This window comes from Gambusia affinis, linkage group LG03 (assembly GCF_019740435.1).
Source record: "Gambusia affinis linkage group LG03, SWU_Gaff_1.0, whole genome shotgun sequence".
NCBI classification, from domain to species: Eukaryota; Metazoa; Chordata; class Actinopteri; order Cyprinodontiformes; family Poeciliidae; genus Gambusia; species Gambusia affinis.
Genome location: NC_057870.1, coordinates 28,427,503 through 28,453,433, shown reverse-complemented (window position 1 = coordinate 28,453,433; position 25,931 = coordinate 28,427,503). Strand labels below are relative to the sequence as shown.

The 25,931-nt window shown below is 36.8% G+C and overlaps 3 protein-coding genes across 8 annotated transcripts in view; 1 reads left to right on the top strand and 2 right to left on the bottom strand.

The window, feature by feature from the left end:
• Nucleotides 1–129: 129 nt before the first annotated feature.
• On the bottom strand, nucleotides 130–11,522 carry vsig10 (V-set and immunoglobulin domain containing 10). The gene is made up of 9 exons (XM_044110776.1): nucleotides 11,382–11,522; nucleotides 10,994–11,305; nucleotides 9,414–9,719; nucleotides 7,826–8,080; nucleotides 4,479–4,763; nucleotides 4,175–4,291; nucleotides 4,042–4,054; nucleotides 1,331–1,470; nucleotides 130–430 (listed from the first exon to the last, which is right to left on the bottom strand). The coding sequence occupies exons 1-9, from the start codon at nucleotides 11,431–11,433 to the stop codon at nucleotides 312–314; spliced, it is 1,599 nt and encodes a 532-aa protein (XP_043966711.1). The 5' UTR covers nucleotides 11,434–11,522; the 3' UTR covers nucleotides 130–311.
• A 28-nt stretch (nucleotides 11,523–11,550) lies between these two features.
• On the top strand, nucleotides 11,551–14,737 carry pebp1 (phosphatidylethanolamine binding protein 1). Of its 2 annotated transcripts, XM_044110778.1 has the most exons (5): nucleotides 11,551–11,664; nucleotides 13,000–13,226; nucleotides 13,711–13,836; nucleotides 13,975–14,075; nucleotides 14,311–14,737. In XM_044110778.1, the coding sequence occupies exons 2-5, from the start codon at nucleotides 13,177–13,179 to the stop codon at nucleotides 14,526–14,528; spliced, it is 495 nt and encodes a 164-aa protein (XP_043966713.1). In that variant the 5' UTR covers nucleotides 11,551–11,664; nucleotides 13,000–13,176; the 3' UTR covers nucleotides 14,529–14,737. The 2 variants fall into 2 exon arrangements, with proteins under 2 accessions (XP_043966713.1, XP_043966712.1); XM_044110777.1 differs by lacking the exon at nucleotides 11,551–11,664 and having other exon boundaries at nucleotides 13,727–13,836.
• Nucleotides 14,738–15,911: 1,174 nt separating this feature from the next.
• taok3a (TAO kinase 3a) overlaps nucleotides 15,912–25,931 on the bottom strand; it is a 60,021-nt gene continuing 50,001 nt past the window's right edge. For all 5 annotated transcript variants that reach the window (XM_044110775.1, XM_044110771.1, XM_044110772.1 and 2 more), the window contains exons 15-21: nucleotides 25,008–25,244; nucleotides 24,107–24,235; nucleotides 23,208–23,411; nucleotides 21,506–21,745; nucleotides 20,556–20,768; nucleotides 20,156–20,338; nucleotides 15,912–17,292 (exon numbers count right to left, since the gene is read on the bottom strand). In XM_044110775.1, the coding sequence (XP_043966710.1) occupies nucleotides 17,131–17,292; nucleotides 20,156–20,338; nucleotides 20,556–20,768; nucleotides 21,506–21,745; nucleotides 23,208–23,411; nucleotides 24,107–24,235; nucleotides 25,008–25,244 (1,368 nt within the window). In that variant the 3' untranslated portion in view covers nucleotides 15,912–17,130. The remainder of the gene's footprint in view (nucleotides 17,293–20,155; nucleotides 20,339–20,555; nucleotides 20,769–21,505; nucleotides 21,746–23,207; nucleotides 23,412–24,106; nucleotides 24,236–25,007; nucleotides 25,245–25,931) is intronic.

The window sequence follows — 25,931 nt, the reverse complement described above, 5'->3', positions numbered from 1 at the left end:
AGTCAGTCTGTGTGTCGCAGCTCTGAACTGATGGTGACATATTTGAAGTTTCGGTGCAGATCGATCAGATCTGTACTGATCGATCTGCAGTGTTGGCAGTGTTTGTACAGCGTGTGATGAATGTGAAAACCAAACACAAAAAGGTAGTTTCCTCACACATATTTCCTGCTTTAATGTCACTCATTCAAAATTCTGCACAAACAAACGTTTAAAATAAACATACAAAAATGTACAACACCACTAAAAAAACCTTTTAGAGTCTAATTCAGTTGTCATTAGAAATGACGCATTAATTTTCAAGCATCTCATCCCTAAAATGATACGAGTTCCTCCACCTCTTCTCTGGATTCTTCTGTTAGCTCTTCAGTTCGCTCTTCTTTCTGTTCGGGCGGCTCTGGATGTGTTTCAACGATGACCTCGTGATCCTCACCTGGACAGAGAGGGACGCATTATATTCCTAAACACCTGAGTGCTTAAACCAGGGCTCCTATATCATCTTCAAGGAAACATGTTTCAGTTTACAGACTATCTTTCATTTTATTTCACCATTCAAAAGAGAAAAATCTGAATTTCTGAGAATTAAATAAGTTGACTTGGAAGTAGAGGAAAATTTTAAATTTTTTTTGGCCATATTAAGACTTGTGTTTCAAGCCAATAGTGACTATTTTCTCCTTTTTTTATTAGTAAACAGCAAACTCATTCAAAAATTCAGATATTTGGCCTTTGAAACATTTATATAAGCGCTGTAAGATGGACCTGTGGTTTTGTCAAAGTGATTTATTTCCTGAAATGCAGCATGTCAAACCACAAGTAAAGTGTAGCAATCTTTGAACATATACTAGTTGGCTTATCTATTTCTGAAAGGTAAAATTCACAGAAAAAAGTAAATTTTTGGATGTTTACCATAAGTACAGTTGTACATCCTAATGCTATATTGTCATTTGTTTCAACTGCATTTAATAAAATTATACAAAACCACTGGCATTTATATATATATATTTTTTATAATTTTTAAAATCAGAATAAAAGGTGTATTTTGTAGAATTTGTATTTAGTGTTGCTGAGTGTTGCATAGAAAGACCAGATTTATTAAGCTTTAGAAATATAGATTTTGAAAAAGAGCCGATTTAAATAAACCCAGATGCCAAAAGAAAGCTGTGAAATAACACTTTATCAAACTCCTGAAGCAAAACGCAGCTTAAGCACTGTGTTGTTTTAGGATTTATGGAGCATGCAGATAACAAAACTTAAATAAGGAACTGCGCTGGACTCAAATTGCCTGAATATAATTAAAAACTCCCTAAAAAAAACTAACTTAAAAACATCTTACTGGAAGGGATCCGATGTATCTGGACGAGTGTCGTGTGGCGACCGTTGGTTAAAGGAGGCAGTCGGGGGACGGCGTCTTGAAAGATCTGCTCATCGTCCGATTCCACCAGGTCCACCACGTCTCCTCTGTCCTCAGCTTGCCTGCAAACAGGAAAACTGAACCTCACATTTGACCTACAACTCAGGACATTAAATCCTTTTTTTAACACCCATCATTGAAATTCAAAAGGAAGTGAAAATATAATGAATCTTGATTGCAACACAACTTTAAAAAATAAACTGTTTGGATGAAAGAAGCTTTGTTTTGGAGCGGATCCCTGAGCACAAGGATGCCTTTGAGAGGCAAACAGCTAACTGTGGTCGGTGGCAACCTACCAAGAAATGCTGGAATTCCTGAGCAAAAGTGATGAAGCACAAAACCACCACAAACAGGTTTAGATGTAAACAAACAAGGTTTCAAGTTTTCCCAAACTCTGCTGGAACACTGAAGACTAAATGTAAAATAAAAATAGTTTTTTTCAGTAAATTAACAGAACAGCTACAAAAAGATTTTAATACTCACTAAGGATGGATTTTTTTTAGTCCTTTCTTATTATCTTAAACTTTCTTTCTTACACCTTTTCTGTTTGTCAGCATATCATTTCTTTATATATGTTTTTGGTTTGAAATCGAAGAGAAAACAAATTAAAAGTGACTCAACTGTAGTAGCACCTGCAAATTATTCATATTTTACATTTTCTAAAGATGATTTATTATGCCAGATTCTGGTGTATGGGAGGTAAACTCATCAGCATCAGTATGAAGAATAAAAAAAGTCACGTGGAAATATTTGCTGAGCCAGTATGAAGGAACATGAAGCATGTAGTTATGTCTGGGAGTTTAATTTTGGAATGTTTTCGTAGTTTATCCATCTAATTTTGTTGTGCATAACTTAAAATTAAGTGAATATATATATATATATATATGTTAGAAATGGCAACATAAATTCATGCTAGTTATCAAAAATGTTCAGATATTTCTAGAATACAAAGTGTGAGTGGTTATTGGCTTTCTGAGAAGTGATTGTTGTTCTCAGAAGGGTTTGGCATCAGTTCAAATGCATATCATGGCAGTTGGTGGTGATAAGAACCACTCCCATCAGTGAAAACACACTGATGGGAGTGGTTCCCATCAGACTGCTGGTAGACCCACTGGTTTACAGTTGTATTTGAAACGTAGTCAATTACACATTTATTATTTATTTAACTTGATTTAATGTTATGTTTTGATTGTTGATTTTATGTTGCATTGTGTTTTTGTGTTTGTTATGATGTAAAGCCCTTTGAAAGGCCTTGATGCTGAAATGTGCGATACAAATAAAATTTGATTTGATTTAGACTCCAGTGACTACCCAGAAGATTCCCTAAAAAAATCTGCTGGCTTTTATTTTACAAAACTGTTTTATCATCTATCAACTTTCATTCATAAAAAAATAAATAAATAAAAAAAAACTTTGAATCTCAATCTACTGTTGTTAACAGATAAAAAGCAGAACATATAAAAATTAAAACAGAATAGAAGCTTTAAAAACTACAGATTAAAAATGCATATACTAAATTAGCTAATTTGTGAATTTGTTGTTTAATGTGATATTTTTTACTAGTACCCCTAAAATTAAAAAAACATAGCAACAAATAGTAGTTTAATTATTATTATTAGTATTTAAATGTCAAAGTAAACTATTAATAATACATCTACATTTTGTTCTATATTTTTTAAATAATTTTTTTTCTTGTTCTTTGTAGCTTTGTCTTTCAAATTAAAACTTGGTCAAATTTTTTAGTTTTTTTCCTTTTAGAAAAAGTTTCTGTAGTTGATTTTGAATCATCTTGCTGGATTTTTTTCTTCTTCGGAATCCGAGATTGCTAATCTTGCTAATCTATGTCCACACCCTTGCAACCCTACACCATAATACTCCCACCTCCGTGCTTCGAGTGTGGGCTTCAGTCATTCATCAAGCTTCTCCTCCAGTTCTATAGAAAACAATTCACTTTGCTGTTTTTAGATTTTTAGGAAGCAGAAACGTAATGTTCATGAATTTTACTTATTATTTTTAAGATATATAAAATACACAAGTTTACTTTTAACCAGGAATTGAAAATTGCCACCATTCAATTTAAACATGGTGGAACTTACTGTACCATGAACGGAGTGCATGCGCCAAATTCCTGCGACTACAAAGTATGTATTGATTTATGATGCCTAAATTATCTAACTGAAACAATGTCATTATAAATAAAAAAACTTTAATTTTTCTCTTTTGATAATTAATAATCCAGTTAGGTAGTTATTTTATACCCACTTTCATTTTATGTTTGGTTTATTAACAATCTAATTAATCTATATTTATGACTTCTGGGATGAAGTCGTAAATATATGAAGTATTTCATATGAAGTATTTCAGAAAGTTTCTACTTCTGAGTTTGTTTTGGAAGTTGTAGACTTGGGCTTTTCTTGGTGAAAGTATTTTACTTTAGTAATGAAACAAAAGAGTTCAAGAATGTCGATTTAATAATTAATAGTTTATACTGAGGTAATGCTGCATTACTTTAATGTGCCCCCTCATCCTGAGAAATGTAAAATGCAACCAAGCACAGGCAGCATTAGAAAGGATAGCTGCAAAAACATTTTTATGATTAAAACAGTAATATTCATCCAAATTGAGATACTCACATGAAACCTCCTCCTGAAAGAATAATAATAAAAAAAGAGGTTAGTATAGACCAATGTCTCAAATACCAGCACTGGTCCATTATCTAAGGTTTAAACTGAGCAAACACTGTGTATTATGAGAAACAGCAGTTACCCAGGCAGATTGTGTGTCTCCTGGAGTAAAGTATTTTAGCCACGATGAAAGCGCAGCCCGTGATCAGGGCAGCTACGAACACCCCGATCACCGCTCCAGTGTACGCCGACGATGACGCTGAGAAAATAAAAAACAATGACAGGATTTTAGGGCAGTTAAACGGTGGAGCGGCAGGTCTGCCAGCATTCCAGACGTGGAGTCAACACCTGTACTGACCGGCTTCTAGATTACATCTCTTCAACTTTACATTTACTCCAGCCACGCCCTTCACATAACTTCATACATGCTTTTATAATAAACTCACCTTTCACAGTGAGGAAGACCTCCAGCTCGCGGATCCCGAGCGCGTTCTCGCTGCGGCAGAAATAGTACACTTCATCGTACTTGCTGATGTTGACTATGGTCAGCTTGAGGTCAGGGCCTTCAACAGACAGGATGTATTTGGATCCGGGAACAATCGGCTCCTGACTTTGGCCTTTCCTCCACGTGGTGTTGGCAGCCGGTACTGAGCTGGTCTCACGGCAGGAGAGAGTCACGTTGGTTCCCTCCAGAACTGAGACCATCGGATTGCCCTGTGGGTACGGAGCGCCTGGGAATACAGAAAAAAACAAAAACAAATTAAATCTCCAAAGGTTTCTTCAAACACCAAACTATATGAGAAATAAGAGTTTCTGTCTGCAGCTGTGTTTCCAGTAACCACAGAAAACTGAAACTGAAATTATGAAAATAATAATAATAATTGTGCTAGGATGAGGTAGATTTTCCAATATTTGTGAGGAATTTTATTCAGTGGGGTTACACATTAAAACTTGCTTTAATCTGGAGCTTTAAATTTTTGCAAAAGTACAAAAAGTGTTTGAGTGACACTGTTTGACACTGAACCAAACTCATATCTAAACATTTACATTTTAGACTGAATTCTATGAGTCTCAAAAGTTTGTTAATGAGGAAAACAACACGTTTTATGTGCATTGCCACCTACCAGTCATTTTTGGTCCTCAGCTGTAACATTTCATATTGGAAAGGTTTGTAATGTGTTACACTACATATATATAGGAGATACAGGACTAATAAAGGACATTATTGTAATGTAACTATTAAATACATTTTAACCATACCAGTGCTGATAAGGTTTCATTAAGCATTTCATAAATTTTGTAATCTTATATTGTGAAATCCTTCAGATTAGATGTCCTACGAACAGCTTTTGGATTGTTTGTTTGACAAAGACACAGCTTAAGTCCGGGTTTGGACATCAGTCAGTGAAAACTGATAGGATAAAAGCAGCTTGTACATTTAAACACACTTTATTTTCACCCCTCCTGTGTTTGAAGAACTCTCCTCATGTGATACGGATGTTTATGTCACTGCATGACTCAGGAATAATCCAGCTTCATCACTGGGTGTGTTTATACTTTAAGCAAAACTCTAAATCCCACATGTCAAAGGTTACAAAAAATTAAGAAAAATCTTTAAAACAAGATTATTCTAGTACTCTGAAGGATGAGTAGTTGGAAATATTTTATTCATAAGTTTTGATTAAAATCTGCTTCCTGCAGGTTTTCACACAACAAAATAAAACATCGCTCCATGAATGATGACCTATCACCTGGGCAGGAGAGACCGCATTAGATCACCATGCAAACTATGCATTACTCACACGACGCACATTTTCTGTTAATTATTTCTGTGCTAGAAGTCCAAGAATGGGCGGAACATGTGAGCTAATCCGGCTGCTTGAAGGGATTTTAAGAGGTTTGGTTTTGCACCACAGACAGCAGAAACATCAGATCTACACAGGAGATGAAAGTAGCTCCACTGAAACCTCAGGACTCTGCAACAGGATTTATTCCAACAGAAGCTTCTACATTAAATGTACTTTTTGTCCTAATAAAATGCTACCACTCATACTACACCAAGGTCCGTGGTTGTGCTGCATCTCTGTTTCAACACCAAAATTAAATGGACAATCAGTGTGTCACCATGTTCTCCAGCGGCCTTGTAATAAGCCGTTCATCTAAATCAGGAACTAAGGTCTGGAAGACCTGAGGAGTTGGTGTCTTCTGCACTAAACCTATTATTCAATAATCATTAACTTCTAGGACTGTCAGATAATGTGTGACCTACTTTGCTATTTACTTAAATAGAGACAGAATTGCTGTTAACTTTGTTACATAATTTCCAGAGTTTTAAAAACAGAAACAGACCAAAAGCATCACAGATCCTCCAGCATATTTAACAGAGGACATGAAGTGTGTAATCACACAGTAATCACGATCATTAAACCAGCTTTGGTAACTTTGAGGGATGGACTATAAATTAATTTTATGTTGTTTTTTTACCACCAATGCACCACTTTGATTTCTACTGGTCATAGTGATGATAGTCCATCCAAGAACTATCATCATTTTTTGACACGTGTGTTTTGCAGACATTTTTAATGACGTTGAATCAAGTAGGTTTTTTTCTGTCATATGTAATTTTTTACGGAAAAAATTGTTAGAATAGTAAATCTGATTTATTTTTGAAAAAATCTGAGATTTTATATTTAAGACATTTTGCCTAGCATTAGGACCTTTGTCAGTGTGGGCAGATGACAAGTCCTGCTGGGGAATGAAATCAGCATATCCATAAAGTTTATCAGCAGGAAGCAGCATGACAATAAAGCAACATTTAAAGCAGAGAAGAATTTAAACATCTCAGCTTTGATTTCCTTGGATTTTTAATAACATTCTGGACATTTATGGACAAACATTTCTGAATAGTTTTGTGATCATATATGTTTCACAAATAATAAAAAAACATGCTGTTTAATGCAAATCAATGTGAAAACCAGTCCATTAATAAGAATTATTTGACTTTTCCAAAATGTGAAGGAAGTCTAGCGATGCACTGAGGGAGCTGAAGAATTGAGACAAGAAACAGAAACCACAGCTCTTGTCTTATTGAACTTGTTACACATTAAAGCAGGAATGACAGCCACACCTATAGAGTGAACACTCAGAAAACACAGAGTGCTGCTGTTAAATGTGGCTTGTTCTACACTCTCAGACCTACAACAGCGTAGAAGGGATAGAAAAAGATAGAAAAAATAGGAAAGTAGAAAACTTCAGCCAAAAACCAAGGAAATTTTCTAGAACAAACAAGAGTATTTCTAATCTCAAAACACTGAAAGTTTGCTAGAATTTTTTTTTTTTTTAAATTTGGGAATAATCGCAGAAAGTTGAGTTTCAAAAGTTAAACATTTTCAACTTTTCAAACAGAAAATTTTCAAAAGTCGCAATTTTTTTGACTTTTCAAACTCAGACATTTACAAGAGTTTCCAGAAAAATTCTGAGATTCATCTCAAAATTTCTGAGTTTTTTTCACTTAAATTTACTCTTCCTTTATTTTTTTCTATCAACAATAACTTTAATACGTCATCATACAAACCTTTCTACCAGTTGCTGCTACATTTACTGTTTAAACCATGATTTTTAATAATTCAACTTGAGCCTAGATTCATTATATTTTAAAAACTATAAACTGAACCTTTTAGTTATTCAGAATGGGTGAAAATACTGATCACTTCTGCAGATGGAAGTGACCAGTATCACCTGCTGTTTTACTGATAACTGAAAAGACACTGTTAAAATGACTAATTTTACTCACTGAGCGTAATGGAGCAAGATCTCTCATTTTCTCGTTTGAGCAGCTCATGCCGGGCCGTGCAGGTCAGTGTCTGCCCCTCTTGCAGCGTCGACCTGTTCAGCGACACAACGAGGCTGTCTGTCACCTGGAAGTCTCCGTCTTCGCCCCACCGAAGCTCCGGGGTCGGATACGCCCCGAACCAGAAGCAGTTCAGCTGGACACTGGAGGAGTTCTGCGCTTCCACGGACATACAGTCAGGGTGTCCGCTCGGAATATCTAACCCAAACACAGGCAGGGAGAAAAACAGGACTAGTTCAAGAAATTATTTATTCTATGATTTAATTACTAAACCATTCTTCTTCTTTTATCAATGGAGGCATATTCAGGAAGAACTTTTATTAAACCTGCTACAGTATAACTAAAACTGTGACTTTGCTAACCTTCACGCCATTTGAACGTGGTTGCATTTCATCACATTACAAGCACAAACTTTCATGAATTTTACTGAAAGTTTAGGTGAAACTCCAAAGTAAAGTAGGACTTTAGAAAAAAGGTTTTCAAAATGGTATAAAAATAAGATTCTGAGGCATACATTTATTCTCAGCCTTCTTATCTCTGATACCCCTAAAAAAATCCAGTTCCAGGAATATGGATTAAATTAAATACTTTTTTTAAGTGAACATAAGCAGTATTTAACAAGTTATCTGAAGTATTTTCTGATTTTCTTTGGACATTTGCTTTTTAATTGATAAAGCCACTGAGTTCTGATTTATTAGTCATTTAGACAAAAAGATGCTCCAAAACTCAAGGAACGGACCAGTTTTATGTCGACAAATAACAAAACACTCAGCAAAACAGCTATTTATGTCTCAAATGTACAATTTGTTCCAACTTTATAAGCTTAATCTATGATTAATATGAAGTATGGCAGTTCATAAAAGGAGAATTACATTTAGCCTCACAGTAGTTAACTCACTGATAGATGGAGCTTCTATTAGTTCAGAAAGAAATTATTTTTACGAGTATTATTACTACTCTGTACTGAGTAATTTTAATATGAAGGGTCACTACTCTTACCTCAGTAAAATTTCTGAAAACTCTACTCACTTCACTAAATAAACAACAAACATGTTTAAACCACAAATTCACCAGGTACAGATAAACACCTGAAGTTTTGGTTAATGTTTCTTGTGTTACACATTGAAATTGATTTGGAAAACTGTTTCTTTTGCCTGATTTTATTTTGAAATAAAGTTATTTATGTAAATTATTTTCATTTTGATCTTTAAAATACCATAACTTTAGATTTTGGTCTGTCTGATGATCTAATTTTTAAATATCCAATGATTGATCAGTAACTCAGCCTTTTTACCAAATACTTTTTTACTCTTGATTGATTTCTTGGATGGCTACATTTCTATTTTACTTTAGTAAAAATATGTTGAAGAAGTGCTACTCTTCCTTTAGTAAAATTTTGGGTGCTCTACTCACCTCTAATATTTGCTGAACCTTAACTTTGATTATTATTGAGTTTAGTTGAACCCTCAAATATGAAAGAAAGAAAAAACATCACAGAATTACAGCGTATTTCTTTACTCTAGCGACTTACAGTACACCAGCAGCTCAGTGCTGTTATTGACCATGCGGTTGGAGACGGTGTTGAGGGCATTGCAGGTATAAACTCCCTGATTGCTGGGCTGGATGTCCTTTATAGTGTAATTCAGAATTGTAAATGACGTGAAAGCCAGGCTTGTGTTATTGTTCGGAGCTCCACTGAAGGTCAGGTTCAGCTGCTGAGATGAGGACGACTGTGCCCTGCATTCAAAATGGAGGGTTTGTCCTCTCTTACTGACCAGTGTCCTGTTGGGTAGCATAATTGTTGGCTGAATCAATGTAGACACGTTGTTCGGTCCACCTGAAATAAAAGAGTTTAGCATGTTACAAATGTGAACAACCTGATTCTTACAAAAAGAAACAGAAAAAGATGATTTGATGATGCAAATTCAAATAATAGCTTCAAAATTAATTTTGGTGCATATGTTTAAGATAAAGAACTGTTACACCTGCAGACAGACATTTATATGTCTGTCTGGCTTTTACTTTTCCTTTCAGCTCAAACAATCTGTCACTACCATGTGGTAAAAAGAGCCCTGCATAAAACAAAAGCAGGAAAAAAAGCTAACTGGATAACTGCTTTTTTATAGGTAATGATAGACTGTTGGTAGTTTTTCTGTGCCAAAATAACATTTACTTGACAGTTTTCATTGGATTAGCCAAAAAGAAGAATAAGGGGAAAGCTCTAAGAAGAATTGCAATACCAGCAGCTCAAATAATTGCAAGCAAGTTTAGGTTACTTGAGTATGTCACCACTTTGCCAATGTCTGAAAGAAGAGACAAACTGTTTTAATATGGAAACCATTTCAACACCAGCGTTGGTGTCCACAACTGAGAGAAACCATTGATCGAGAAGAAAGTCTGCAGTCCAAATATCAACATTTTTAAATTTAAATTTAACCGTCCCACTCAGACATGCCAATAGTCTCTGGGTCTGGGCCTGTTGAGTATAGACACCTGGACACAACCAAATGCTCCAGAAGGACAATTATAACAAACACAAAAGCTTTTTTTTTTTCTTCCAGAAAGGCCAACCCAAATCCCAGAACCTGGTGAAATGACATGCAACGTTCTTAAAAGTTCGGCCCCCAAAAAATTATTCAACTAATTTCAGATGAACTACTCCAATCCTGTGACAAAGAGTGGTCAAACATCTAGTAAGAATTTTGTCAGATTATGTTGACGGCAACAAAAATGACACACATCACTATGCATTTTGTCTTAACATCTACTTCCTGCAGCTGTGGTTTGGTTTGAGGAAAATCTTGATCATACTTAATTTTTCATTTTTAAAAACCATGGCAGATAACCAGTACCAGTACCAATACATAACCAGTACATAACTACTAGGATTTTGGGGTTTTAATTTACAGAAACCAGATAGGAGAGTGTCCAAACAGATTCCAAATAGAAAGTTAAAAGTAAAAAACTCCCTTGCTGTCATGTGAACAGGCAGGTGAATATGTGGAAGAACCAGTTTGGTTGAAAAACTGCTTCAGCCACTGCAGGCAACCAACGCCCAGAAGAATCCCATTAAACTGGAGCCATACTGGTCTTCATGCCCACCCCACTTACTGGTTACTTGAAGCTGGACTTGTGCGTTGATGGTTCTGTTGTCTGGTAGACTGGAGCTGCACAGGAAGCTCCCCGTATCATCAAAAATCACTTTACTGATGCTCAGACTCCCGTTAAGCTCCAAGGTGAGCCGCGGGTCTTTGGCAGAAGAGTCCACATGTAGATCACCATTTGAGGCGATAATATGATCGTCTTTCATCCATGTTGTCCAGACAGGTGTTATATTCCCTCCGGTGTAACACTGAAGTAAAACGACGTCGCCCGGTGCGGCTGGCAGGACAGTTTCGGTGGAGAAGGTTCCCGCAACTGTCGCTTTAAGACGAGAGAGAAGAAAGGAGTTAAAACCTAATTTCAACACACCTGTTAGAACTATGTCACCACAACTCACCTGCCGCACACAGAAACAGTTGTAGAAGCGCTAGAGATGCGACAGTGTTCATGTTACCTTTTCTACATAGCCCTCAGGAATAGCCGAAGAAAACTAAGACTTCTAGTCCGGATCTGTCTTGTCTACCTGTGCGCGCTTGCATGTGACACCGAGAGTAAGATCATTATAAAGAAGAGCAAATGGACCGCAGTTCCAGCAAAGGTCACCGATCTGACATGATGAGCTACCTCTGGTGTCTCCACGAGAGATTTAGCGGACGTGCTTTGTTTCTAAGAGCGTGCAGGTACGGAAACGTTGGGAGGAATGAACCGCACCTAGGACTCACCTGCTTAAAGTGGCAGAAGCATCTTTTTTTTTTTTTTTTTTTTTTTTTTTTTTACTAATGATACTAATGGTGCGTAACACCACCATAATTTATCACATTATCATCTTTGACAAGCTGTACTGGATTCTGTAATTTTTCTCGAACATATTTTATCTGACAGAAAAGGTAATTTATTCTTCAAAATAATGAACTTTATCTGTAGGCTTTAGTTTTTTGTTATATTTTTTTTCTGGGAAAGTCATACATTATCCAAAATATTTTAATGATTGTTTCCTAATATGAAATAATAATAATAATAATAATAATAATAATAATAATAATAATAATAATAATAATAATAATAATAATAATAATAACATAACAAATCCTTATTTTTCCTACTTGTATGCTTAATTGACAGCCTGCCTAAAAACTCTCCAAGCCTGTTATTGTTATTATTAATATCATTAATATAATGATAATAGCAACAAAAAAAAGTTACTATTTTTTTAGCAAATTAACTCAAGAACTGAACTTATGCTATGAACTAAACTTACGATGTTTGGATGTTAACTGAAGAGAAAATTTATCTCTCAAATTTCAATCAAAATGATTTCCAAATAAAAAAATTTGAATTTTAATTTGTTTGTATTAACTTTCTGTCCGCGTAAGACAAACCATTTGCTAACTTTGCAAGATCAACGAATGGAACAAAACAATATGCTCCATTTACCAAAATGCGTTTAAGGGCCAGTAAAACAGTTGTGTCTTTGTCAGACCCCAGAATCAAACCGAGGGAGTCTGTCTGATTCTGAAAACAGAAAGTGTGTCAATGGAGCATGCGGTTTGAAGGAGGGACAAAGTCAGGACAGGCGATCTGATTGATGTTCATTTTAACGAATCAGATTCCCTGTAGCAAATTACGCAACTGCGCCCTCTGGTGGTCTTTTGCTTGTTTGTAGTTCAAATGCTTAGTCTTTACAAGGAAAATACAATTTCTCTTACTCCGACTTTCATAAGATGTTCTAATCGTTAATTTTAGTCAATTTTATTTATTTTACATCTATGACTGACAAAAATTCAGCAATAATCTGTTTTTACACCATGGATGGTAATGAAGAAATGAGGGGATAATTAACTGAGACTGTATTGCCATCTATTAACTCTCACAGATTTAATTACAAAATTTATTGCATTTTTAAACAGTTATCTTATAAATTATGTGAGAACTAAATAATAAAATAGTCATTTGTAATTTAAAACATTTGTTACAATTACATTAACATCAACATGTCAATGTAATCCGGATTTCAGGTTGTCCGTGAATGCAGCACTCCTGGTAGGTTCTACGCCCCTGCAGCAGCGGTCCAGTCAGCGCGGTCTGAAAACAGAATAAAACAGAGAAAATGCCCGTGGATCTGAGCCAGTGGTCCGGGTCTCTCGCCTTGCAGGAGGTGGAGGAAAAGCCAGCGAAGCCTTTGACAGTTAAATATGACTCTCTGGAGATCGACAAGCTTGGCAAAGTTGTCACTCCAACGCAGGTTAGTGAGCTAAATGATGTTAAGCTAACAGGCAGTGGAGCTGCTGGGTTATAGAAAGTCTTAGGCCAGTTCCTACAAATAGTTTTTCTTTGAACATTATTAGACATTTTTTGCATCTATGTGTGCATTTGTTTGGTCACAATAAATTGGGTTACATGATGCATACCGCATGTGTGAAGATGAAAAAGGCTCAAAAGCGACCCCCAATGGATGTCACAGTAACTTTGTTTTGAAGAGCTTTTTTAACTAAAAAGTTGGCCGTTGCCTTATTATGCAATTCTGCTCTATTCACATCTCGGCTTTCTCCCATTCACTTACATTCCTCCGATAGAATTTCTACTGGGCAAATCAGCAAACAGAAGTAGAAGTTGTGAAAGATGGCATACTTTTTCAGCAAAGATTTGTGAGAAATTAAATGAGAGATTCTTGTTCTGTGCAAGTAATTAAAAAATATTAAGTTATGGGAACTCTAACTTTACTGTAGTTTCCATTACATACAGGTGCAGAGTCGCCCCACCTCTATTGAGTGGGAAGGATGTGACCCCAGTAAACTGTACACTTTGGCCCTGACCGATCCAGACGCCCCCAGCAGGAAAGACCCCAAATTTAGGTGAGATTGAAAGGATTTTGGACCAAGTTTTTATCCTTCTTCTTTGACTCGGCGAGTCTTACAGTTGTCTAGCAGCGTGAAGTCAAAAATTAACAAAATTTCTTGAATTAACTTTGTTTTTAACCTTTTTTGTTAAAGAGAGTGGCACCACTTTCTGGTGGTCAACATGAAGGGGAATGATGTGTCCTCTGGCTGTGTCATGTCTGACTATGTGGGCTCTGGTCCTCCCAAGGGCACAGGTAAGAAAGTAAATGAGAAATGACAAATTGTGGCACAAAAGTGATTGCTGCTTCACTAATTACCACAGTTGGTTAAAAGACGTTAAGAAAATATGTTTGAAGTCTTTTCAGTATTACAATTAAATGTAAGGAAATCCCTCAACAATCTTCTTGTCTTGTTTTGACTCCAATTTCCAGCACAAAACTCTTTCCTCCATATGTAACATTTAAAAACTGCTGTAATGTTTTCCCTCAGGTCTGCACAGGTATGTGTGGCTGGTGTATGAGCAGCCGGGCAGCCTGTCCTGCTCCGAAGCCGTCCTTACCAATCGTTCTGGAAACGGCCGCGGCAAATTCAAGCTGCAGGCTTTTAGAAAGAAGTACAAGCTGGGACCCCCGGTGGCGGGTACCTGCTACCAGGCAGAGTGGGACAGTTATGTGCCTGAACTTAACAAGCAGCTGGCTGGAAAATAAGCGAGCAAAGACATCAAGCAAGTGTGTTTAGTAGTAGAAAAATCCCATGGTGTTCCTCCACTGGAAATGCTCTATTCATTTAAGAAGAGAAAGCACGGTTTTGTGCCACTGTAATGTTTTTTTTTTATTATTTGCTTATCGCTGTTACAAGAATGACTCCTCAAAATGAAATGACCTGTTCTTACCTGCAATAAACAGTTGGATCAGCATTTTCCACTTTTTCTTGACATTTAGTCAATTTCAAATTCTCTAGAAATACAAATTTAGAAAATTATCCTCTATAACTGTTTCTCAAATGTTTTAGAAAGAGGTGCCTGAGTGTTGAGTGTCAACGGATTAAAAAACAATTTGTGGTTGTATTAAAAATATGTTACGTTTGGTTTTGTTGCACACTTAATTTTTACTCAAATGTCAATCTTGTGATGGTCCAAATTAAAAAGTAAAGTTGAAAACTTCAGATAGGAAACGTTTTGGGGCTATAAACTAACCTCAACCTCAAAATCCATCTAAAATTCTTTTATAGCTGCAGCAATAAACTACATATCAACATAAGACAAGACTATTAGTTGTGTCTTCAAACTGTCCTTAGCCTGCTCACTAAACACATGATTTACCAAAGTGCAATACATTTGACTTGCAACTAAAGCAACTATCCGTTGGGTTTGAGAAAATTTCTTGACAATAGTTCTTACTCTAGAGGTTCACTTTCATGTGGGAAAAAATCTCCAATGCACTTCTGTTTTTAGTAGCTTCTGTTTTACTTGAGCAAAGTTATACTTATTACATATGTATTACTAAGCTTGCATTTGACTTTATTTAAAAAAAAAAAAAACATTTTGAGGATTGCTAAGGACAAGGTATTAGAAAATACCACATATTTTCACACTTATCTGGAACAATAAGTTTTCCACTGTCTGCTTCAGGTTGTCCTGGGAGCTTTTAAAATCTTTTTCTCTGCACATATTGAGATTTTTCTGATGAGAAGGATCAATGAGATTCAACAGATCCTCTTTGATTGCCGGAGGTTAGCAACTTCTTTGTAATTGCATTGTTAAAATAAGAGCAAAAATTCCCAAGTATCAGTCTGAGAATCATGAACCTGGAACAAAAGAAAATTCTAGAATAGAGACAAATATTTGGCAAATTTATCCAACTTAAATGTATTAGATAATTTGTAAATTATACAAAAAAATATTGATGCAGGACAAAATAGTTAAAATAAATCTAACCAATTTAAAGACTGATTGTGTGAATAATAATTTTATACTTTTAAATTGATGTTTGTTTTAACTAAAGAAATACATTTTAATATTTTGTCTAACATTTATCTCCATGGCCATTTGAAACTGGTTCCAACGCTTAGAGGAATAACGTTTACACTTATTTACTTTGTGTGATGAGCACTTTATTTACAAATATAATTAAAATTCTGACAGATTCATGCTTTCTTTAGACCTGAAAAAAAAAACATAAAGTGCATGCATTAATAAAGCATCATACTGGTCTGGTTTATAAGAAAATACACAGCTTGAGAGTTGTGTAAAGCAAAAAGGAAAATGAAAAAAAAAAAAGAAAAGAAACTTCTATTAATAAATGATGGGACTTCAAATACTATCTGTAAAAGTCGGGGCAGCAGGAAAAAAAAGAAGAAAGCGCTTTTAAAAAATTCTTTTTGGATTTGTGTGACAGTTAAAATACAATATGAAAATAAGTAAAAGCTTTCCATAAATCCATCTATACACAAGATACAAGACAGCCCTGCCCTCCCATTGAAGCCCTTTGTACTAGCTGGGAGTATACAGGTCACATGTATTTCTCTGTATTTCACATTGGCTGCCAGTGCCGTAAAATCACACGGCGAGTACCATGATCCAGCCTAACTTCAGCAATCAAATTGACCTGAAGGAATAACATGTATGATCTGTGCACCTGTTTGTACACCATGATAATCGTCTCTCAAAGTATCAAATTACTCAAAATTTGTCCTAAAAATGTCCTGATGAATAATTACCAAAAAGTGTTCAAAGAAGCAGCAAAGACGACGCGCTGCGGAAGGATCAGTTGTTTCATTTATCAATTTGAGAGATTTTTCTTTTGCACAGCTTTAGAGAAGAAAATCATTTTTGCATAAATGCGTGTTTGTGGAGCGATTTCGCTCATTGAACTACCCTCATTTTTCTCTCCCTCCTTCTCTTGACTTCCACTTTTAGGTCACACCAAAAGTGTCATCATTGCGCAAGGAACAAGAAACACTGACTATGTTATCATTATCATTACAAAAACGTGACAACTACGAGAATTTATCTATCTTTTTCTGTCATCTTGTGACACCACAAGAGGCAAGGAGGGGGAGGAAGCTTCGGTGGGACTTGGGCATCTAAAACCTGCCGTCGACTCCGTTTGACCAGCCATGAAACACACTGGCTCAAAGAATCTAGAGCGTTCTTTTGTTCCCCCCCCCATACGTCTGTGTGTTTTTGATGAGGATGTCAGCAGCAGAAAAAACCCTGCACTGTCAGGCCAGGTCAGGTAAAAGGAGAGGACGGTTGATCTGAGGCAGAAGGATGTCGAGGGCGGCACACGACAGCAACCTTCCCCCCCCTCATCTGTAGTCGTCCTTGGGAAAGTCTAAGATACCCAGGTTGCAAAAGCCCTGCCGCATGCTCTCCATGTCGAAGCTGTCGATCTCCCGCTCCTGGCGATCCAGCAGGTGCTTAATGCGGTCAGTTCGCTCCTTCTGAAGGGAACCCAGCTCCTCTTCGATCTGGAAGGTTATACAGAGGAAGAAATCTAATTCAGGCTGTCGTTCTGGGAGTTTCTTTCCTGAAAAGCTAAAACAGTTTCCATGAATTTTATAATCTGTATGATAGAACACTAAAAAGTAGTGTATAATTGTGAAGTAAAACTTATATGGTACGTGCCTTTTAAAATCTGAAAGGAGTGACGTGCGTTTATGCTCAGTTTCCCAACACTTTTGAAAAAAACACAAAACTGCAGTTACAGCTGGGGTGTCTCTACCAGCTTTACACACTTAGATGCTAAACGTTTTACTCAAACTCACTCAGACTAGATGGAAAAGATCTGACCTTCACCGCTAAAACAAAAATCTTACCAAGGATTTTTTGTATAATTTCTACTGCAAATATCTTAGTACACTTGAAATAATACTGAAATCTTGCCACAACGTCTCAATAGGATTTGACTGGGCCAGTCTGACACATTTGAACTGATCTGATGTAGCGCTGGCTTTATGATTAGGGCCATTCTGCTGCTGGAAGGAGAACCTACACACCAGTATAAAATATTTTGTAGTCTCTAAAAGCACAGTAGCATATTTATCCTCTCAACTTTAACTAGATTCATGCAAAACATAGTGCATTGCATACAAGTCAAAAAGTTACATTTTTGTCTCTTATCTCATATTACATTAAAAGGGGCTGATTACAAATGCAGGCCACAATTTTCAGAATGCATGCTTTCCACTTTTCAGTAATGAACTCTGTGGTTTTGATATTAGATCCCAATAAAGTGCACAGAATTTTGTGATTGTGAATAAGTTTGGGGGTATTAATACTTTTCCAGGCACTGCGGGTCTTTATTTAACATCATAACATTTTTATTTTGCTGGTCTCCCAACTTGCTGCAGTGCTCACTGCAGTCCTAAAATGCAGAGCCAATGCTGATCCAAAACATAAATTAAAAAGTGATTAAAATATGATGTATTTATTGTAGAAACATTGTGCTGATTACATCACAGTGTTGTGTAATCATTGTGGTGTTATCTACTGAATAGTATTCACCTGGAAAGATGATGACTGTAAATACCTGCAGACTTTTGCTCTAAAGTTCTAGAAATGCCGTAGTGGAGTACACACATCTGCTCAACACACACATCCATCCACAAGTGCACCCAAACACACTGCCTGGTGCAATACGGCAATCTGACAAACTACTGAGCATGCACAGAGAACTCCAGACTCTGACCGTGAACCGAACCGGAGCACAATAGTGCTTCAAAAATCATGACATCATCTTCGTACAGGTTTGCAAATCTGGCTGTCACCAGCAGATGGCAACAAGCAACTGCAGGCGGCGCAGCCCGAGTTGGACCAACAGAACTGGATGAGGGCGGCATTTCAAAGGTCCCTTCCTTTGTTGTCGGAGTACTGTCTACTAGACTGATGCGATGACGTAGGTCAGTTTGAAAGGACGAGTTCTCTACTGCCGTTTCATCTCATGTCACTGATTTACATGACAGTCACATTAAAGATGACCGATGTACCTGGGAGGATCTCATAACCGCTTTATGGGACAAATACTGATAAAAATGTCAAATCAGAACAAATATATAACAGCCTACAACTGTACAGCGCCTGGAGTTTCTGTAAAATAAGGTGACGAAAACAGTAAACATCGTCTGGCGTGATTTCAGGTATCTGAATTACACATTTTGAAAAAGTTGCAATTAAAAAAAGTGATAAAATGACACAATGGGGTTGATTTGAGATTCTGCACAGCAGCTAGGACTGTAGGAGAGAATGGTTGTCTGCACCCAGCAGGAAGTCATGCCACTGTCATCGCCACCTGCGGTGAAGGAAAGCTGTCTGTGTGAGAGTCTCTGCAAACATGTGAATATCTTTCTGGGTCACATTTTCAGGTTCACACCGGCTGCTGATGTGAATCCGGATGTTCACAGCTGTGATTAAACAACGGCCTTGCAAAAGTTTTCATATCCTTTTAGCCTTTTTTTCCACATTCATTACAACATCAGACATAGTGCATAATTGTGAAACAAAAGTGATATAGTTTTCAAAATGGATGGAAAATTTTAAAGTGTGGCATGCACGTGAATGCAGCCACTAACAGGTTTTCTCCTTGTATTATATTATTTTAAGCCTCATTTGTCTTTCCAACAACTATTACCAGTTAAAATTACTCACATGTGGACTCTATTTCTTAATTTGGTGACTTCCAAAGAAAAACAAGATTAAACATAAAACCCTTTTTTAATTAGCAAATAAATAAATAAATGAAGAGATAAAAAGATCGAATACCATCTTTCAACTTCAAAATTATTCCATACTTTGTTTCTTTTACATAAAATACAGTGATGTTTTTGGTTGAAATTCACAGTAGAAGAGACTTTCCTCAGATGCAATCGCCTTCAACTAACTCACTCAATAATTTAACCATTCATTTACGGGTAAACTTAACTTCTTAACTATAGAAGTTAAGTTTACACTTAAGGCCTTCTACAAAATAAAGCACACCTCTGCACATACACACCACAAAGCAAGTTTGTGCAATCACAACAAATAGTCTCCACTTGCAAGGAGCCTTATGGGCTCCGTGACGACAAAATGTGGCTCTCAAGAAAACCCAATGGACATCGAGAAATATAAAACAGATGCTGCAGTTTCAGCAGCATCTGTTTTATAACTCCAGTCAAATAGCATTTTTGCTTTAGATCTTGTGTTTAGTCTTGCATAATAAATAAGCAGTAAGTATTTCCATCTTGCAGATTTCATTTGCTTAATTTAATGTGACCACAAATAAATATGTTGAATGTTAAAATCTTGTCTCATGTAAGGCAGCTTTAAGTGACTAAAGTATTTCCTACAGCACACCTTTTGTTCCAAGTGCGCCCGGCGCAGAGACACCTTCTGCTCGAGCTTCTGCTGCTCACGCTCGTGCTGCGCTTCGGTCTGCATCTTGATCTTGCTCTGGTAGGCATTGAGCAGCTCCATCTCCTGCTGCAGCTGCTGCCTCAGGGCCTGGCACTCAGCTTCCTGGGCTTCGTCCAGACGCAGCTGACAGGGCCGACCGCGGACCGCAAGGAGAGAGGGACAAAGTGACAGAAAGAGGTGGAGAAATGGGGTGAAGAAACCAAGAAAGGGATGAATGAGTGGTGACAGGGAAAGTCAGGATATAATATGGGCAGAGAGGGGAGAAAATAAATATGGTGCCAACCAAATATTTCCTCCATCGCTTAAAGAACCAAAAGCTTTTAGAAACCTCTGGCCTTACCGCCTGCGAGGCCATCATCTCGTTGATGCTCTGCTCATACTGCTCCGCCAGGATGGCCAGCTTGCGAGTCTGCTCATCCTTCAGGGCCTTGAGCACCGTCTTGTGCTCCGCCTTGGGCGTAACCTCCATCTGGTGGTGGCGCAGGGCCTTGTACTGCTTGGTCTGGACCTTACATGTGTCCTGGAACTGCTTCTTGATCTGAAGCTCCAACACCTGGTGGACAGTTCAGAGTAAGGCAGAGAAACAAACACTATGAAAAGAGGAGTGAAAGTAGGATGACGGTCTACCCGGTACGGGTGCTTGAAATCCTTGAAAATGCTTGAATTTTAAGTAGGTGTTTTCAAAGTTTGAAAAGTGTTTGATTCTGGTATAAAGTACTTGAAATTCAAATTGCACAGTTTAGTGACAAAGTGCAACCTAATGTTTGATTCAAGGCCCATTGCAAAATGTTATCGAAACCAGATATTTTTATGTACCTTAAAATACTGACATTTTTTTCTCTCTGTCTGAAGTTGAATCTTTCATGTCAGTGAAACTACTTACAAGAACAGTCTTAGAGATATTTTTGTAACCTTATTTGTATATTGTGTTTTAAGCATCTAATTTGATTAGAATCTTGTTTGGATTTGAATTGTACTGTGGGAAAAGTCTGTGAATCCTGTCTTTAGGTTTATCCATTATGCACTGAACTGTGAGAAACACTGTTACTTTCTAAATCAAACGGAAATATAACAAACTTCTAAAGTGTTCTTGCACCATTTGCCCATTTTAATTCATTACATTTATGTTGCATCACTGCCTATTCAGAAATGAAGGAGAGAAAAAAAGATATTGCTTCTAGTTTGCGCCATCTTGGAGGTGAAACCCAGTTTCCTTAAATCCCTGTTCTCCACCAGACAATATCCAGCACACTGATGACTGCAAACACGTTTTCCCCTGTGATGACTCACTTTGAGGTTCTTGGGCTGCTGCCGAAGCTCCAACACATGTTTGCGGTGGAGCTCTCGCTCCCGTCTGTTGTTGTACTCAATCTGGTTCTCCAATTCCGTTTGGTGCTGCAGGCGGATCAGGTCCATCCGCAGCTTCTGCAGCGTCTTCAGCTGCCGCTGCTCCAGCTCCTGCGTGGACTCATCGTGGCGGATCAGCATGGCGTGCTCCATCTCCTTTTGAGTCTTCTTTTTGTTTAACTCCTGTTTTGGGAAAAAAATCAAAAAAACCAAATGACCACTTTCAACTGAACTCAATTTGGTAAAAATTAAAAAATAATTGTTGTGGCAAATCTTATCATAGTTTGTTCAAGCACTCGCTGTGGAATGAAAGGATCTCCAGTTGCAGTCTGTGTTGCAGCAGTTCTTAAAGCTCTTTTGACTTTTCAGCTAAAACTTAAATAGATGCAGAGGCACCCTTCAATCCACCTTTCTCATATTACAATAAAAGTAGGGCTGAAATAATTAATAGGACTAATCGTGGCAAATCGATTATTGAAATAATTGTCAACAAATATAGGAATTGATAAATTGTTAATGGGAGAAAAACATATAAAGAGCAGTTATCAAGCCAAAACTGTACAAAAAATATATCTACATTTTGCAAAAAAATATCTTTATCTGCAAATTTTGCCTTCTACCAAGAATGTCTCAAATTGTAAAAAGAAAATCTCCTCTTAAGCACATTTTCTTATCCAATTATTAATCAGTTAATTGAAACATAACCAGCAGATCGCTGGATTGACTTTAAGTCAACCAGAAAGGGCTAAGCTTTATGTATTAATGATATAAGTTGGGTTTTTTGTTGTTGTTGTTTTTTAACTGCAGACTCTTTCATTGCCATAAATGATTAAGCATTCACTAATGCAATGCTATACTGTTGCAATTTAGAAAATGAAATGTTTATTTTCTTGTACAAAAAATATTGAATTGTATGTTTATTTGCATCTGTTCACATATTTCCAATATTGTATAAAAATACTTAAGTGATTAAATTAAAAATCTGCAAAATGTGCAATTAATCGATTAATCGATTAATGCGTTTTGATTTTGTACGTGTGTTTTAAGGTATTTTATGGATCCTTTTGTAAAAGCATAATTTTATTGTAACATGTGTGGTGTAAGACCTAAGGATGAATAATCTCTGCTATGGTAGAGACTAATGGGGATTTTTAAATAAACAAATTGTCAGAATAATTATTTACTAACAGTTAGTTTCAGCCATGTATAAAAGCAAAATGACAACACAGTAATAAATGACCTCAAAAGCAAAACTGATGTGGGATGAAATATAGGAATTAGAGACATTGGACTTTAAAACCCATAAATTGACCTCTGAATAACAGTTACATCCACATTAAATCTGGTCCTTATTTCAATTTAAACTCTTTGTGAGTTTGTGTATTTTCCCACAGGGAGCTATTGGCTGTTAAAACTCGTCTCTGGATTTTAAGTGCCGGTCAGCTTTCTAGATTATGACATTGTTGGCAAGCTTTTCTCAGTAATAATCTACTTATTAAACAATGACTGTTTTCAGCAGAAACACGCTGTTTTACGTTAAATCTCCACCAACTACTTTAGAAAACAACAACACAAATAAAGAGGTCATGTAGATGAATGTTTTAACAGTTTTGCAGATGATATTTAAGATGCATAGCTTCCACACCTCACGGATCTGTTCCTGCTCCACGTCGTGCTTTTTAATCATGACTTTGCGCTTGAAGGCGCGGCAGTTCCTTTCATAGAAAACCCGCTGCGATGCCAGAAGATGGGCCTCCTCTTCGGCCTGGGAATGTTGCATGTTCTCTTTGTGCTTGGACAGACGCTCCTGCTTCTCCTTCTTGGGTGTACTGTGGTCCTCATTCATCTCCTGAGAAAAAGAGGAGAAACAGAGCGGCGACTGTTGACTGCTGCAAATCTGCTTTCTAATTTGGAGCTTAAAAGGATATGTGAAAAGCAAATGTAGTCTAAAGAAACTGTGCTTTACAAACGAATGCTTTGAGCTCATATTAATATTTGTTAGCAGACTGCTTATTGCAAACTCCAGCTAACTTCTTATTTAGGCAGAAAACACTTAATTTTCCTTATTTTTTGGGCTTTGAGGTAATCTACAATTCACAATAATGCACTTAACACTGAAGCCTGATCCCCTCTCTCTGGAGTGTCTAATACTGTTGTAGCCCTCAGTTTGTCGAAAATATCTTCTCCTGCCAGCGATGCTTTCCTTTAACAGTGCTGACCTAATTTTGGTCACTTATCTCCAAACCGAAAACACAGCGCGTCACACTCCCAGCCCATAGGAACACTTTCTGGACTTCATTTCGGGGTTATGGAGGGATAAAAATTCTCCGGCGTAAATATGGATTTGTACTTCTCCCATTTTGTGTGCATATAAATGTGTAGGTACAAAGCAAGTAGGCTGAGTGACTCAACAAAACTTCCACTTCAGAGGTTTTGAATGTGCATGTTTGCATGTAGGAGGATTGACTCAACAGTAAACAGTAAATAGGACGGTGTGTCACACCGGAGAGAGGCGTACAACGGAGGAGAACAAGCAGAGCGAACCTCCTTAATCTTCTCCTTGCAGAGCTTGTACTGCTTCTTCTGATTATCCAGAAAAGTGGTCAGCTCTTTTTTCTGCTGCGCTACGATCTGCTGCTGAAACTTCTTCTCATCTGCAAAGGCTGTCTTCATCTGGAAGAAAAATTAGACATTTAAATGTCTGTCTTAAATCAAAAGGTTGTAGATGTAGATCCTTGTACACAAGGAAAAATAACAATTTTGACATAACATTTCATGTTATGTCAAAAAATAAAATGACATAAAATTCAGATATTTTACTCAAATACTTGAATTTTAAGTCAACATCAACAAAAAAATTAAATGATTCTGTATTAATTTGGAAATAGAATGAAAAATAACCAATATGCTTCTATAAATAATAATAAACAAAAAGGTAAAAACTGTAAGCAAATATTCTAAAGTTGGACTTCTTGTCTACTGTTAAAGTTTGGATAAAAACACAATTTAAAAAGGTTTTTTGTCCTAAAAATCATATTGCCAAGCACAGGCATGCTTCTTCTTGTGATAAACAACGTTGGGGTAGTTTTTGCGGCTGCCATGCCTGTTTATATGAACAGATTATACTATCTCTTTGCTGCTTGGACACGCTGTGTGCTAATCATAAAGATATGCAGCTTGTTTATCAAGGAGTAAAATGGTGTGACCCATTTCTGCTCTTGCACTTCATCATATGCGTCATTAGGAGGCAGTAGTGAGATGAGATCTTACAATTTTCCTCTAAAAGATGAAATGTTGGTCCAAAGTACCAATAGTTTCTTTCAGTAGCTTTGGAACCATAATTCAAATTTTAAAAACATGTCTTTGTTGGTCATCTTTTCCCTGAAATATATAAAGAAGCATAACTGGGAGTGCAATAAGTGTGAATTAGTGTATTCCTGCCCACCTCCTTCTCAGTATGCACTACGTGGCGTTTGGCCAGCTTCTCCAGCTCGATGTAGGCATTGTTGGCCTGCGTCTCCACCTCTTTCTGCAGCTTGAGCCGGTGCTCGTCCATCTCGGCCTTCAGCTTGTTCTCCAGGGCGATCAGCTGCTTCTGGTGTTGTCTCCGCATTCGCTTGTAGCCCGACATCTGCTCCCGCAGTTCACTCTCCTGCTCATGCTCGTGGATCTGTTTGGTCACCTGTAGGTAAAGATGTTGGTGAATCTGTACTGTGATACATTTGAGAGGCACTTGGGGGAGTGTGTGTGTGTGTGTGGGGTGGGGGGCTCTACAAAAAAAACCCCACATCTTACCAAGTATTTAAATATTAGTACACTTGACATAAGACGAAGAAAAATTCCAAGTAACTTTTCAGCAAGATACAGGTCCTTGTTTTAAGTAAATAATCCCTTAATATTGACAAAAAAGTACTAGGTTCACTGGTACATCATTTAATTTATAACAAAACATTTTTCCATGTCATAAATGTAAAAAAAATGCTAGTGTAATTAGTACTAAAGTTTGTTTTATCTTATTTATAGTGTACTAAAATATTTGCACTAGAAACAAATCAAATACTCAGTAAGATTTGATGTTTTTGTAGTTTATTCAACATAAACAAAACAAGATAAAGCTATAAAAGTATTAAGACTTATATTGACAAAAACATTTGATGAAATCCAAAGTTTTTAACTTCTGCCAATTGTGTTTAATTAAATGAACAAATTAGACACAAATTCACCAGTAGAGCTTCAAAACTGCTCTTTCACACAACTAATGCATATACAAAATCTTACCAAGTATTTTTGTCTAGATTCTGGTCTTATTTTAAGCATAATACTATATTATGCTTAAAATAAGACAAAATTTGCTAACAAGAACGATTTT